Source organism: Artemia sp. Qi Xiang Cuo, chromosome 2 (assembly GCF_049724085.1).
Source record: "Artemia sp. Qi Xiang Cuo chromosome 2, ASM4972408v1, whole genome shotgun sequence".
NCBI lineage: Eukaryota > Metazoa > Arthropoda > Branchiopoda > Anostraca > Artemiidae > Artemia > Artemia sp. Qi Xiang Cuo.
The window spans coordinates 19,755,841-19,771,535 of NC_142795.1; the positions used below are offsets into that span (position 1 = coordinate 19,755,841).

Sequence of the window (15,695 nt, forward strand, 5' to 3'; positions counted from 1 at the left end):
AATCAGTTCTGAGCCTACTGAGTGGCAGGCATGTCTGCAGGAGTAGGCAGACGAGGCAGGGGGGGCCGGGTGCCCCCCCCATTAGATTCCGATTTTCCCACATTCTTGAGCACTTCTTATTCAAATTATCACTTTTTTCTTTTTCATCATAACAACCCCCCCCCCAACCGAAAGGAAAACAATCCGGCGTACGTGCCTGCTGAACATCTTTTCTAGAATACAATTAAGCGAAAAATTAAGTTCCATTATTTGTATACAAACTTTTTTTTAATGAGTATTTAGTAAAACAAAAAATAAATAAACAAAGACACCCCGATTAAATCACTGGCCGTTTCTACGACACTAACCGCAAAATGGAAGCAACATTTTTGCACCGTTTTATAGTAGGTAAATTACAACTGTATTTCGCAATTGCACAATATGCACCGACACCACGGGCTTAATTCAACGTCAAGGGTTTATATCACAATTCATTCACAAAAAGAAAAAAACTTCAAGAATCACTATTTTTCACTCAAACCGGTTTTATACAATATTCAAAAAGAGATAGCTCACTTTGTTAAATTAACTTTGAAAAGTGAATTCTTAACCAAAATTATGACGTGGACTAACGACACCTAACGCCACCAATTTGCCAGCTCTTGATTTTTATCGGTTTGAATATAGACTTGACTAAAAAAAACTGTTTTGATGAAATTTTCTTTAAATAAGCTGAGGTTGTTGGCTGTAATTCATAACGCGTTTTGTTACAAGGCCTAAGCTTTCCAAAAGAAAAGAAAGCCATTCATTTCTCTGTTTTTTCTTCTTTTATCAACATTTATTTCTTTGTACTATGCATCAAAGATACGGCAGAGATAGTTTTCATATCTGAGACGCAATCTTTTAACTATATATTTGAACTAGAAAAGGGAGTTCGGAATTCAAAATGTACTCAAAAGTATACTCTAAAATGCTCAATAAATCAGGATTTTTGGCATAACAAAGTTTTGGAAAATAATATAAAAGTTCCCATGAAAATGGTCTGATACCCCGCCCTCAAAATGTTTGACTGAACGCTATTATAGATGTTTTTGCTAATTCAACATGTAAAATTGTCGATATTTTTTTTTTTTGGTTTTTTACTGAAAGACATTTTTTTACAATTTTAAGATTGGTAAACAGACTGACAAGTTGGTAAATCATAGATAAACCGACTGACCAAACACGTATTTCTAATTATAGCAAAAATAAAAGGTTTAGAAATAAACACAATTCTGCGAAACAGGTTTCATCTGTGTATGATGGCAAACCACTAATAATCATTATGGTACAATCTCAGATGATCACTTAAAAGCATCATAAATCTAACAATCACATGACCACCAAAGAGATCGTCAACATACGATGATTATATCAACAGATAAAACTGTCAATCGAACATTCTGCTGATACTGATATTTCAAATCTCCTTGAGCAACACCAGAGGATAAAAAATAGTGCATCAAAAATTTAGCAATCACATAATCACCAAAGAGATCGTTAACTTACGATGTTTCTACTAATGGATCAAGCAGTCAATCGAATATTCTGCTGATACTGACTGTCCAAATCGCCTTGAGTAACACCAGAGAATTGAAAAGAGGGAGACGATCGCGGTTGTCGAACTTCTGAATCTTGAGCAGGAAAAGATGGCTGACAAAGAAGTTCAACAGGAGTTTTTCCCAGTGTGAATTCATGTGAGTTCACTTGCTCGTGTGTTCTATCGACGTTCCCGATACTCAAATTTAATTGCTGATACTGATTGTCCAAATCTACTTGTGTAACACCAGAAAATTGAAAAGAGGGGGATGATCGTGCCTGTCGAGTTTCTGTATCTTGAGTAGGAAAAGATGGCTGACAAATTAGTTCAACGGGGACTTTTCCTAGGTTAAATTCGTGCGAGGTTACTTTCTCATGTCTACGTTCAGAGTTTCCAATGCTTAGATCAGTTGGCATGTCAATGTCATTATTTGAATAATTGATATCGTAACACTCTGTTTTTACATCCTGCTTCATTTCATAGTCAGTTTTTGGGTCAAATACTGCAGATGGAGTTGTTGTAGGAGGCTGCATTCCTGCTGATGATTGTTGCATCTGCTGTCGAAGCATTGATATGTTTTTAATACTTTTCAACTCAGACGGATTCCGTAAAAACCTGAAATAAAACACATCTATTACCAAACAAATTCAAACATACATATTTACAAGTATTTTCATACGCCATTTAAGGGGGGGGGTAGTTTTTCTTTCTCATTTATTAAAGTGTAGTTAAGTATTTTCCTCGCTCCAGCTTTGGTTTTAATACTTATGATTCAATTGTGAAAAATATATATCAAATTGTTTTATGCTGATAAGTGAATGAATGAATGACTGAATTTGTTTGAAGAATCAAATAGTGAGAAGGAAATTAATAAGGGTGATAACATGATATGAAAGCTGATGGAAATGTATACAATACAGTTGTTTTCTTGTCCATTTTAAATTAATCCTTCATGGCTTGTTACAAGCGGTAAAGCTATTTTGGGAATAGCCTTATGAATTGTATATTTATGAACTGGAACAAAACGTTAATTTATTAATTTATTTGCTTTAATTTAATTTATAAACGTTAATTTATTTAAACCTTAATTAATTTATTATAATAACGTCATGTTCAATTTATTATAATAACGTCATGTTCAATTTATTATAATAGCGTCATGTTCATTTTATATTTAAATGTTTGCAGTTCAGTTTGTGTTTAGTGTTATTCTTTTTTTTTCAAGTTTTCTCGTTTATTGCTTACACGATATACCATTAGGCAAAAGGTTAAAAACTGTTTGACAATTAATATTATGAAATAATTTCTATTCACAAAAAATTGTAATACAATATTATTAACGACACATAAGAATTTATAATATAATATAATACGAACGAATAATATCTTCATGAAATTTTAACACTAAAAAGTTTATACAACGCAAATTCTAGCCTCAGACTCTTCGCAAAAATCTACTGAAGAATAGGATAAGAGATGAATTTCTGCTTTTGGCAAATGGGTATAATATGTACACTAATGTACGTTATTTATAACTAGTCTATGTTTCCCAAATCGAACTAGCCGTAATGATTCAATAATCCAGAGAAAAAGACATTTTTTAAAATAATCCTTCTACTTTTAGGAAACTTTGAATCGGATCAAGAGATTCTTGGACTTTCGATTACAACACATTTTAATTCGTATTTTCAATGAAAAATAATTTTCGCTTTCACAGAGACATGATACAGATGGTTCAAGACATACTCTATAATATTGATATACAATCAAATATTTCAAAGTTGTCTTAATTATTATAAAATAAATTATCAAATAATTCAAAAAAGATTTTATAAAATGATCCATTTACTTTGAGAAAATTTTAGATCGGATCAAGAGAAATGGCGTTTTAATTAGCACACATTTTAATTTATATTTTAATGGAAAAATGATTGACTTGTTTTGACGAGACATGATACAGATGTTTCAAGATATACTTTATGATATCAATATACGATACAATATTTCAAACTCTTAGTTATCATTATTATATTTTATTGCTGTAATTTTGATTTTTATACATTCGTTTTTAAAAAAAAATTCTTTTTCCATTAGAGAATTTAACTTAAATTGTCCTGTACGTAAATATTTAAAGATATTGATGTTGAAATATCCAAAAGATATCAGGTCGCTTACTGGTAGCAATGTCTTTCTCCTTGGACTTTTCTCAATATGTTGACTCTGTAATAGTAGCGCAGCGCTCTCGACATTTTGTCATAGTTCATAGAGGGGTGATTCTTCTGTATTCCCCATAGTTTTGCCAGTCCTGGTGGGTCAACAATTTTGAAAATACCTGACTCGTGATGCTTCCAAGCAATGAAACGAGTATAACGAGCTTGATTGTCATTCAACAGTAGTTGCAAAAAATCCCAGAGAAGCCGTCCATCTGAAATAGGTATTTCAATATTAGTTATACATTTGGACAATAAAATATTTAGAGGCAATCTAAAATTTTTAATTTGTTGTTTTTGAATAAATTGAAATAGGTTGGTGATAAAATAGTTAAAAATAACCAATCATAAAACAACATTAATATCAAGAAATAATATAATCATAAAAAAATAAAAATAATATAATAGATAATATCAATATTATTTATACGGTTAGACAATAAAATATTTAGAGGCAATCTAAAATTTTTAATTTTTTGTTTTTGAACAAATTAAAATAGGTTGGTGATAAAATAGCTAAAGATAATCAATAATAAAATAACCTAAATAATCAAGAAATAAATTATAAATTTTATAATAAATTACGTAACCAGATGCAAATCATAGGAAGTTTTTGTATAATTATTTGATTTACGTGCAATTAATCAGTCATTAGTAACAGTAAAAAAATAAAAAAAAACATTATTCAGATTCATGCTTTATGATATGACTTCTTTTGAATTATCACTGTTTTTTTACTTAATCAAATTCACTTCATACGAGGTCAACAGGACCGGCTAAAAAGTAATGGAAAAAATAATTATTCAGGACCTGTTGTTGAACAACTGAACAGAATACGAAATAGTTTGAAAAGCCAAAAGAAAGTGTATCTAAGACTCTTCAAAACTTAAAAATTGCAGCAATCCGGCGTATGGGCCTATTTTATAGTAAATGGTTTAGTGGAAATTTTGCATTGTATATCAACTCAAAACCAGATTTTCCATCTACATAGTAACTATCATCTTTTTGGGTTCAATTCCCCGAATTAAAGCTTTTCACACAAAAACTTAAAAGCCTTATTTTAGGTCTCCAACAATATTACAAAAATATTACACACGCTCTTTCGGTTTGGGCATAGAAAATTGGGTTTACTACACACAATTCAATATTGATATCCCTTCAGATGATTCTATTTTTACTAACTGATCTTCTGTTTGTGATGGAAGATAGCTGGAGGGTATGTTCTTATTCAGGATTTTTGTTTGGGGGTTGGGGATGGAATCGTCGTCGGTCCATAAATATGAGTATTCTACACACCATTAGAAGGTAAATCGTTCTTACGGGAGTTGACATCTCCTTCAGATGGTTCTAATTTCACTGGTTGATCTCCTTTTGTTAGTGATGAAGAATAGCTGGATGGTGACTGCGGAATAGATATCGAAAGATTAGGAGGAGGAGAGCGTCTCGGACTCCCAGCTTCTCTGCTGCTCTCTTCTGAGTCTGATTGACTTCCACTATTGCTTGAACTCCCTATAAAAATTGAAGTAAAACTAATGAAAACAAAATTAAATACTTATGAAAAATAACAAAACTTGACAAAGCATTAAAGAAGAGCAAAACAATTTTGTGTTAAAAAAAAATTAGTTACTTAAAAAAAACAAATTCATTCTTACAAAACTAAAAACTCAAAAATTTAAAAACAAAAATTCTCCAACTGACTTTAAACCGTAGAATTTTCGAGAAAGGTGTAGATAACTTAACCAAAACTTAAGTGTAATTTAAAAAAATTAGGGCTATTAAAACGCTACAAAACGACCTAATAAGGAAACACTATTCTTCATTGTTCTATTTTTGAAGATTTAACGGATATAGGGGAGAAAAGCGTATCCGTATATATTTTTTCGGTTTTGTAAATATTTTCTTGGAATCCTGTAGTGGTTTAGAAACAGGTATATAATCCAAAAATATGGGATATTTAATATAACTACTAAAATATATAAGCAATTTGATCGATATCAGGTGCTCAAGAGGTAGTAGAAGACTTTCCCCTTCAAGGGCATATATATATGACTTCTGTTTTTTTTTTGGGGGGGGGGGAGCATAAAAAGAACTTTTAAAAGTGCAGCAAAAATTGTTCATATGTATTTTGTTACGTTTTATGAGTCGGAGAAAAAATTCGGGGGGGGGGGGGGGGGGTTCAAACCCGGTACCCTCGCTCCCCACCTGGATACGGCCTTGTTACCCTTAACTGTCTCGTTTGATGAGTAGAATAGCGTTGTCGCCAGATCTTTGATTAAATTGAGTTTTTGATTATAGGTGCTGTTATCGTTATTCTCCTCAGAATTGTTGCTTGATTAGTTTTAGTTTTGTTGTTGTTTATACCCTATACTCCTCTTCCTCTGTACACATTTATGTATGTACAGAGGACATTATTAATTTACTACTTTAACCTCTAATATACCTTAAAAAAAAACAATATAAAAATAATGAAAATAGAAGTAAAAAATAAATAATAAAAAAAGTTTCTATGGGGTAAAGAACAGTGCTTCTCTTCGTGCTTTTATGGTGATTTAATTGGCAGGTGGCAATGTAAGACTGGGAGAAAGTGCCGGAATCTGAGCCTCTAGGGTCCCTTGAGTGGCAATTTTTTTTTTTTGCATCATCTTTTGAAACAAGATTCACTCCACCTACTGTTTCATTTCCGTAATCATGAAATAATGAGTCAGTTTTGCGTTTGAGATCTAATTTCTCGACATTGCAGCTCCTACAGTGAAAAAATTAAACCTGAAGTTTAATTTTTAGTTTATTTTGTTGTTTCTACTTTCCACATTAAGTCTATAAATTTTAATTTCGTAATTTCTTTTATTTTTCTACACTCCATACAGTCCTTCATTTTGTTCTGTTTTAACTACGTTTTTTTTGTACTTTCTTATGGATGAATAGATTGATAAGTACTAAAATCTAGATAAAAACAAGAAAAACAGTTTATTGGAAAAAAGGGGGTTCAAACACACTTAGAATGATGATGATTATGCTTAACAAGTTAACATCCTTCCGTGTCTGCTGACCTCAAAACTCCCCAAAATGTACATAGCATGGTTGAGAGGCCAATTTTTTGTAAGCTGCCCAACACTGCCTGAGATGCTACAATTTTTGATGCTATTTATTTGCCTTTAATAGTTCGTTTTTTTTTTTTTTTTTTTTTTTTTTTTTTTAGGAACCCGTGATACATCTTTAAACGTTGTTAGACTTTCGTACTTTTATAAATAAAGCTAACTCGCAGCGTCACCTTCGGACAAACACACTAATTTTGCAGATAGCATTAACCCTAGATTTGTTTTTTTTTTATAATCGTGAAGAAAATCCTGTTTGATTTATATATTTTTAGAAGAAAAAACGGTACATGATGTTTATATAGGTGGAGGACATGAAAATCCACGGTAAAATTTCGTAGAACATGGGATAAAGTTAAGAAAATGAGCAGCCCAGCAGGATATTCAAAGTTGTTTGCAATTTTCGGATTTTTCTAGCATTTATGAACTTCTCAGCTTAAAAGTTATTTCTTGTTTAAACATTTAAAAAATGTATCTTTTGTAAAAAGAATAAACTAAAATGAACAAACCAGCATATATAAAAATGCTACTTTATAATAAACACATCTTATTATGGAGGAGAATTTGTATTTATATATTGGTTTGATCTTTTTATTTTTATTATTTTTGATTTTAGATTTTATCTTTTTTCTATTCTAAATTGTTATGTTTTAGAGTATTTCTGTTCTTAACTCTGAAGACGTCTAATTCGTCTGAAGACGAAATCTCACAGGCGACATATCCATTATGATTGTTTTCTTTCCTTTTCTTCCTACTGGTCATAAACCCCTTGTTTTTATTTCTTGAGATTTCTCTTTGTCTTGCTACGATAGGCCAGTTCGGCTTTTGGTCTTTTCAGCACTCTTTATTTCTTATAAAGGCTTCAAAATGTGAAGCCGAAATATTTGGACTTTTATTATAATGAGTACAAAAAAAATTCCTTGAATTATAATTGGAGAGGCAGTGTGATCTAAAAATGTACAGTTTTGCTTATCCAGTCTTTTAAGTCAGCTTCACTTTCCATTGGATATTCATCATGGGGATTTTTCTTTTCGTTATGACACGGGTTATAGCAAATGTTTTCCTTTAATTATTAAAAGACTTACCAGCAAGGCTCCCGTTTGAATTAACAAACGTAGGTGGTTTCACATCTGTTGGCGAATTTTGTTTCTGATCCGAAATCGCTACTGATGTTGTTTGCTGAATCAAATGATTTAAGCTATTTGTTTCGGACAAAAAGAATGGACTCCTTGGTGGCCATTGAGCGGAGTTGGGGGTTTTAGCGGAAGCTGGTGGGGACATAATCCCTTGACCTCCTTGTGGAAAAGGCATGAATGCATGTTGTTGGGGGGTTAAAGGACTTGCAGTTACGCCTCTACCGTAATAAGGCACTTCTCGCAATAGCATTTGCAGCACATTGAAAATGACGTCTCCAGCACCTCCTGTTCTTTCAGACAAATCAGATTTTGTGAGCAAGCACAGTGCCTTACCTATAAAGATCAAGACTGTAAAAATTGTCGGTAGACGATGAAAAAAACTTATTTGCCACCAACTTGAAGACTTTCCACACTTTTCTTGCAATTTCAATTTGTTTTGATTTCCATATTTTAATTAGCTAAGGGAGAAAGAGACAGATTGTAAAAACATGGGCTGACAGAATCAAAAATTTCGTTATAACGAACTGTATGTGAGGAGTGGCCTGTGCTAATTGTAATCGAAAATCTAATGATATAAGTTCTGATGATGATATATAAATAAAAAAAAATCGGTTTGAATGGTAAACATAAATATGAAAAATTTATAAAGTTTAAAGTTACCCACCAAAAGCTACAAGCTTGAGAAAATATGTCTGATTTTTGAAAAAGGGGTAAAACCCTCCTAAAAGAGTAAGTAATCTTGATGAAAGTAATGTTATCAAATTCAGTATATCAGAGTACTAAACTGCAGAGTTTTGAAGCCACTGTCTACAAAAATACAAAATTTCGCATTTTTTCCGAGAAGACTGATCACGGATGCGTGTTTATTTGTTTGCTTGTTTTTATCCCCATGGCTGATCGTATTGAATCAAGACATTTTGTAGAAGTAATTACAAAGACCACACTATCTTCCCGTCAACAAACCGAATGAACATGCGAACAAAACAATTCCAAGAGGTTTTTTTCTAAAATGATAGTAATAGGCAGTCTCTGTCTCTATAAAAGGCTGCCTATGTATAAAATGTTTCAGCTACCTTACCAATGTCCACTCTCAGGGGCAAAGGAAATAACTTAGTAAAAACCAAAAAATGCAATAAAACTCTATTAAATACACAATAAAACAAAGCACAATATAAAACAAGAAAAATAAATGAGTCCATTATCTTTCCTAGAAAGTTCAGCTACTACTGATAAAACAGGTTATTCATTCAAACAGTATTTTATTAATACACTGACATGTAAACACATTTTATATAATTATCCAGTATGAGCTTTCCCTATCTCACCCATTATAAAAACCCGGACCGAGTGCTCCAGAGAACGTTTTTGCAGATATAAACATAAGCGGCATTAGATCTTTTCACGGGTAGACAAAGAATAATCACCTACGGAACAAGTACTGACAAAACCACTTGGCCGGCTCAACCAATAAGTGGACAATAAGTGCAGAAATAAGTGGGAGGAGCTTTTTGTTCGCACCGAGAATGAAGAGCCAGAAATCATCTGCGGTAAACTTACTGGTATATTAAATAAACTGTGCATGTAACGTAGAACTTTGTATAGGTAATGTTTAAAAGATTCTTTTACTGATTTTATTTTGGACTGTACAGCTATTCTTCAGAAAATTAAAAACTATACAAAAAAAATAGTTCTAAAGTGGGTTTAAACCAAAAGTTGAGAAATTTTATAACATCAAGGTGCGGAGTCCTAGAACCTCTACAATTATACCTCAATATGAAACACTACAATAACCATAAATAAACCTTAAATACTCACGAAAAACCTACCATAAGTTGCACCACTTATAAATGATGATACGACCAAATAGAATGGGAAATGCCAAGATAAGGATTTGAAACTACCTGCGCCAATAACAGTGTACCCTCTGGCGACTTAATTCAAAAAGAAGAAAATTTCCAAGACAATTTCGAATAATAGTGTCATTAATCTGAATATTATACGATCAAAGCTGAAATATCCCTATAAGCGTTGATCATAAGTCTGTTTTGTTTTCTAGAATTGTTTTAAGTCAAATTCCGGGTATCCAAAAATGGGCCTAGGTTAGCTTGGATAAATCTAGGCAGGTTAAATAGTCTAGTTGGTCTACCGCGCTTTATTTGCCTTCCCCTGTTTTTTCAAATACGGGAAAGGATAAACAGTTAGTAGTTTATGCAAAAAAAAATCAGAAAGCGCCATATGGGGCGGGTGATTTTCTTTTCGACACTAGTGCCAGTTTGCACTCTTACAAACTTTCCATGCTCTTTGAATAACAATTTATGGCTGGCATAAGTGCAATCTTATTAGCAGGTCCGTATCCAGGAGGGGGTTACCCCGGTTGAACCCCCCCCCCCCGAGGGAATTTTGCTCGATTCGTACAAAAGTAACAAAAATTAAAGTAAAAAAATGTTTGTCACGTTCCGTAAAATTTTTCTTGTAAACATCCCTCCAAACACCCCCCCCCCAGAAGAGCCCTGAATACGGCCCTCCTTATTAGTATGCTGTTTTCCTTATGAACAGGCGCGTTAGCAGGGAGATAAGCTTAGGGTCCATTCCCCGAAAATATCACTATTTAAAAATAAATATCCTAGGCTCATAAATTTACTAGATTTCCTGAGTGTATGGTTTGTTTGATCGATTTTTTTTTTATTTTCAATGAAATGGTGTTTCAAGGCGAGATGCCAATTTCCCTTATACGAAATTTTCGCTTATAAATATACTTAAATATGTTGTATAATAAATTTTTCATAAGCCCTAGCGAACATTTATTTTCTCATGCTTGAAGATAAATTGCTTTAACTTTTAATAGTTTTCTCAACTATGCAAGAATCTACTGTTTTTGAAAATGGTTTCCGTCAAGTTTTCCAGAATAAATTTCAGCTTCCGCATTTCTAAAATTTGTGACTTTGCCAAAATATCCGGAAGATAAAACTTGTTTCATTTGGAAATGAAAACACACATTGAAAATACAAGGAAGTGTTTAATAAATTGCACAACTAAAGAATACCTAATGCAATTATCTAAAATGTAATTGAAACGCAAATGTAGGTCAGAATATTTCTAGCGATTTTCTGGCGATTTTCCATCGCCAGAAAAATTTCTAGGGAAGGGGAGCAAGTTCTAACATTAGCCTACATTTATCAAGATTTAAATGGGAATACTTCTTGGTAAATTTTTACCAAATCATATTATTGACTTACGAATAAAGTGAATATATCAATCAATGCCTTTTTTGTTCTCTTTCTGAATATAATAATCATTTTGTCGGAAATAAATTTCACCCCCACCCCTATTTATACCAATTCAGGGTATATATTTGCACATTAGGGGGGTGGGGTTAAATTTTATTTCAGATTTAAATAAGAGGTAAGATTAAACTTCCCCCCACCTCCCCTAATGTGCAAATATATACCCTGAATTGATATAAATAGGGGTGAAGTAAAATTCATTTCCGACAAAAATGATTATTATATTCGTAAAGAGCATAAAAAAAGGTATTGAGTTGTACATACACTTTATTTGCAAGTCAATAATATGATTTGGTAAAAATTTACCTACTTCTCATTTTTCCTATTTAATCGAATATATTTTTGCTTCCCATGAAGGACTATTGCCACCCTGGCACCCTTCCCCAGCCTATGGATGAGAACAACTTAAATAGCAGAGGTAACTAATTTCAAATAAATAATTTCTTAGACCACATTGCCTTTCCATTCATAACTAAAACGAAACATATTAATTTTTCATTTAAGTTTTTATTTAATTTTCACTGTCTTAATGAAAAATCTACCCGTTTTTGATATATTTTCTTGTTTCGGTTATGCATTAGTTTAAATTTACAAATACTTTCAATAGCAGAAGAGATAGCCGAGTGTTGAAAGTGATTTAGTCCAGTAATAAACTCATCGGCATTGCTATGTGGAGATCTCCCCCAGAAATATCAGCTAACTTAAGGAAACTTTTAGTTCGATTGACAAATCAGCAATTTTGTCTGCTCAAGGAAGCTACAACCCCCTTCAAGATTTTTCTACTTGATACGGCTATGAATAAAACAATAATGCAATAAATAAAATAATAACAATAAATAATATAGAATATTAAATAAAATAACAATAACATAATAATTAAAATGATAAAATATTTGGTTTGAAGATATACAATGAAAACATCTTCAAGATAGATAGGTATTCGTTTTGGTTCTTAAGGACTTCGGGTACCGTTGATCCAGGCATTAATGAGGCGGGAGTTTAGATTTTGAGCCCCTTCAGCCTTTAATGTAAAAAGTTATATAAAAAGCCCTTTCTTGGTTACCTATTAATGATAAAAAAAAAGATATATAAGTTACTTTACATGGATGATTAGCCAACCTCCCCCGTTAAAAAAGACCGGAAACCCGAGGCATAGGTCCACTTTCCATTTCTAATTGTTAGTCAAACTGGATTACGACGCAATTATTTTTTAAAATAATCAATGAAACAACCAATAGTATGGAATGAACAAGAAAAGATTGAGGAAAGAGCAAGATAATTTTATTATTAATTAATACTAGTAATAAAATTCTACCATTAATCAACGTATCGGAGCAGAAAGTCATCTGATACAAACTCCTCAATTCCACTCCATTCGGAACTCTCTCTTTTGCTCTTTCCCTCGAAGCAGGGGCACCAAGCTCCTGGATTTTAAAGAATACCTTTTTGATAGTTTCATTGGAAAAAAAAACCCATTAAAAAAAGACATCCCCCTCTTACATTTTGAGAAACACCTTTCTTTTATCTTCCATTTAAATAAAATCCTTATTCCCCCTCCCCTCTTCCCTTACATTTTCGTAAACTGATGCCCCAGCCATGAGGCATCCACTTCCCTTATATCTTTTCTTTCCAGCTCTTCCATTCCATTTGAGTATGTCCTGTTTTACGTTTAGCCCTACCCAGAATGCCCAGATTTTTTCTTGTTTTCTTCAGGTTCTGTTTACTTTACTGCAGGGGTAATGACTAGGCAAAGTTTTGATTTATTGACGATTGGAGTTGGAATTACAATTACAATTAATTACAATTAAATACGATTGGAAGGTAATATGCTAATCCCAAATGCTCAGTATACTCGTTCTTTTGCGAATATGACCAATGATTCAGTTCCATTTACTTTGTTTTATATTTTCTTCTTTTGTTTTTATTTTTGTTATAATTGCTTTCATACTATTCCCTTACGAGCTTAGTTTTGGTAGGTTGTTGATTATTTTTTAATTTCGAATTACGAGCTACAGTAAATTATTGTACTACGAAAACTAATATAACTTTTTTTTGTATTTCAATTAATTTCTCTGAAAAATTTAAGTTCCATACACATCGAATTTTTTTTAGAATATCTTAGTTTAGCATAATGCCTGATCTTACTCACCCTCTTTCACTTGCAAATTCCTTGGCAAAATATCCGAGAAAAATTGAATTTTTTCACATATACTAAAATTAAACAAAAGATGGCTGAAATCGCATTTTTCAAACTAAAAAAGCGGCCCTAATCAAGGATCAATGAAAAATGGTCTACAAAATCAATCGGTAATAATCAATAAAAAAACATAAATAGGGTATGATGGATGCTGATCTGACGCTTTTGCCAATTTTTCACATACTTTTCATATATAAGAATTCGCCTATTTCTTATGTTTAAACGAATTTACCCTACCCAAGGAAAACTCATGTGTTAGCTTGCTAATAATATTTCCTGATTCTTTTTTTAGTTACTCCCATGGGTTAACTCGCAGAAATGAATAACCAGGTCAAAAATCATGGAAAGAGATTAGAAAATGCATTAAAAGGTCTTTAACCTCTAAAATAAAAGTCAATTCAGCATTTTTTTTTTCTTTAAACATTTCCATCAAGTTGCCAAAACCACAAAAAGACTTTCGACCCTCTAATTTGGACTTAACCAAAGAATGAACACTTTGTCTAGCAACTAAAGATTATTTTACCATTCATTTGGAACCTTTCTTGGTCAACTGTGGGGATATCAAATTCCTGTTCACACCAACGGAGGAAAAGACTGACGTCGTCACGTATCCACGTACGGGGGTCAGCAGCTGTAAAATTATCATTAATTAGACAATAGAAAATCAAAAGAATAAAAATTATAGACAGAGCCCAGATTTGCGCAGCCTCAATTAGTAATTAATTAATATATAATTAATTAATTTTTAAATACATAAAAACAAACAGAACAATATTTTCCCCAATTTATACAATATTCTGCTAGTTTGGATTTCACCATGAATATTGTTCTGGTTGTCTCTTTTTATTAGAAAACTTGACCAAAATGGGGACATTTAGTAGCAAGATTATCAGGCTAATCAGCTACTTTAAAATGGTAAATGTGCAATAATTTTTTTTGTACAAAATCACTAGTTCCCATTGTTTTTTAACTGCATCTAAGATGGAAGCAGTTAAGCTGGCAATGGCTCCATGCGATTACATTACTCCTTGAACATTTACACTATATACGGGCATTTCCTGTTCATAGTGTTTCAATTTCATTTTCGTTTGATTGATGTGAATTCCAAAGTAACTAAAGTGCGCCCTTAGAGCGTTAAAAGATTGCTTTATCCTCCCAAACTTAGTACATTCTAAGAGATAAAATAATAATTTTCTCACTTGAATCTCTAAGCGAACGTAAGAACTCAGTAACATTGCACTTTACGTCAGCTTCCCTAAGCTTTTTCACCATCTTTGAACTTTTCTTGCCTCTTCAAATTTAGCTCTGTCGGCAAGCCGCAAGCCACAAGCACACAAGCCACAAGGTGTCACAAGCCACAAGCATTGATCGAACAAGCCACAAGAGATCCATCGTGTGAGCCATAACAAAGTACACTATGCTGATTTTCCTTCACATTTTTAACAATCTTAAGGATTCTAAATAGTCATAATAAATATCCTTTAAAACTGATCCTGTAGATTAGCTTCAGAGTAGAGTAGATGGGAGATCCTTTAATAGATTAAATAAAAAAAACAAGTTTTTTTAACTGAAAGTAAGGAACGACGTTAAAACTTAAAACGAACAGAAATTATTCCGTATATGAAGGGGGCTGTCCCCTCCTCAACGCCTCGCTCTTTACGCTAAAGTTTTTTTATTGTTTAAAAAAATAGAGTTGTGAGAAAGTCAAACTTTAGCGTAAAGAGCGAGGCGTTGAGGAGGACAGCCCCTATATACGGAATAATTTCTGTTCGTTTTAAGTTTTAACGTCGTTCCTTACTTTCAGTTAAAAAAACTTGTTTTTTTATTTAATTTTTGAACGTTTTTGAATTAATGCAGGTTTTGATTTTGGCTCACCGTACATGAATAATTAAAACAAAATTTGCATATTATATTTGGTTAAATGGCTTTCTCGAAACTTGTTTAATTTTATTTACGAACGTTTTTATTAGTAATAAATATACGTAACTTAGAATTAACTTACGTAACGAACTTCTATATTCATAAATTTTTAACACGTATATTAGGGGGTTCGCCCCCTAGTCAATACCCTGCTCTTTAAACTATAGTTCGAATTTTTTTTGCAGTTCTTTAAAAATGACCTCTTAATCACAATCAGTTGATCAGTTGAAAAACTTGTTTTTTTTTATTTAATTCCTGATCTTTTTCTTTAATAATGCTGGGAAATCCGGCACCCCCT

At 32.4% G+C, this 15,695-nt stretch overlaps 1 protein-coding gene and 1 long non-coding RNA gene across 2 annotated transcripts in view; one reads left to right on the plus strand and one right to left on the minus strand.

Annotated features, from left to right (window-relative positions):
• LOC148954980 (uncharacterized) overlaps positions 1 to 15,695 on the plus strand; it is a 147,894-nt gene that overhangs the window by 120,637 nt on the left and 11,562 nt on the right. The gene's annotated exons all lie outside the window — the stretch shown is intronic.
• The window catches only part of aop (ETS variant transcription factor anterior open), a 50,496-nt gene continuing 35,042 nt past the window's right edge, over positions 242 to 15,695 (minus strand). The window contains exons 3-7 of the mRNA XM_089099524.1: positions 14,001 to 14,108; positions 7,946 to 8,329; positions 5,089 to 5,277; positions 3,734 to 3,983; positions 242 to 2,173 (exon numbers count right to left, since the gene is read on the minus strand). Of these exons, the coding sequence (XP_088955650.1) occupies positions 1,546 to 2,173; positions 3,734 to 3,983; positions 5,089 to 5,277; positions 7,946 to 8,329; positions 14,001 to 14,108 (1,559 nt within the window). The 3' untranslated portion in view covers positions 242 to 1,545. The remainder of the gene's footprint in view (positions 2,174 to 3,733; positions 3,984 to 5,088; positions 5,278 to 7,945; positions 8,330 to 14,000; positions 14,109 to 15,695) is intronic.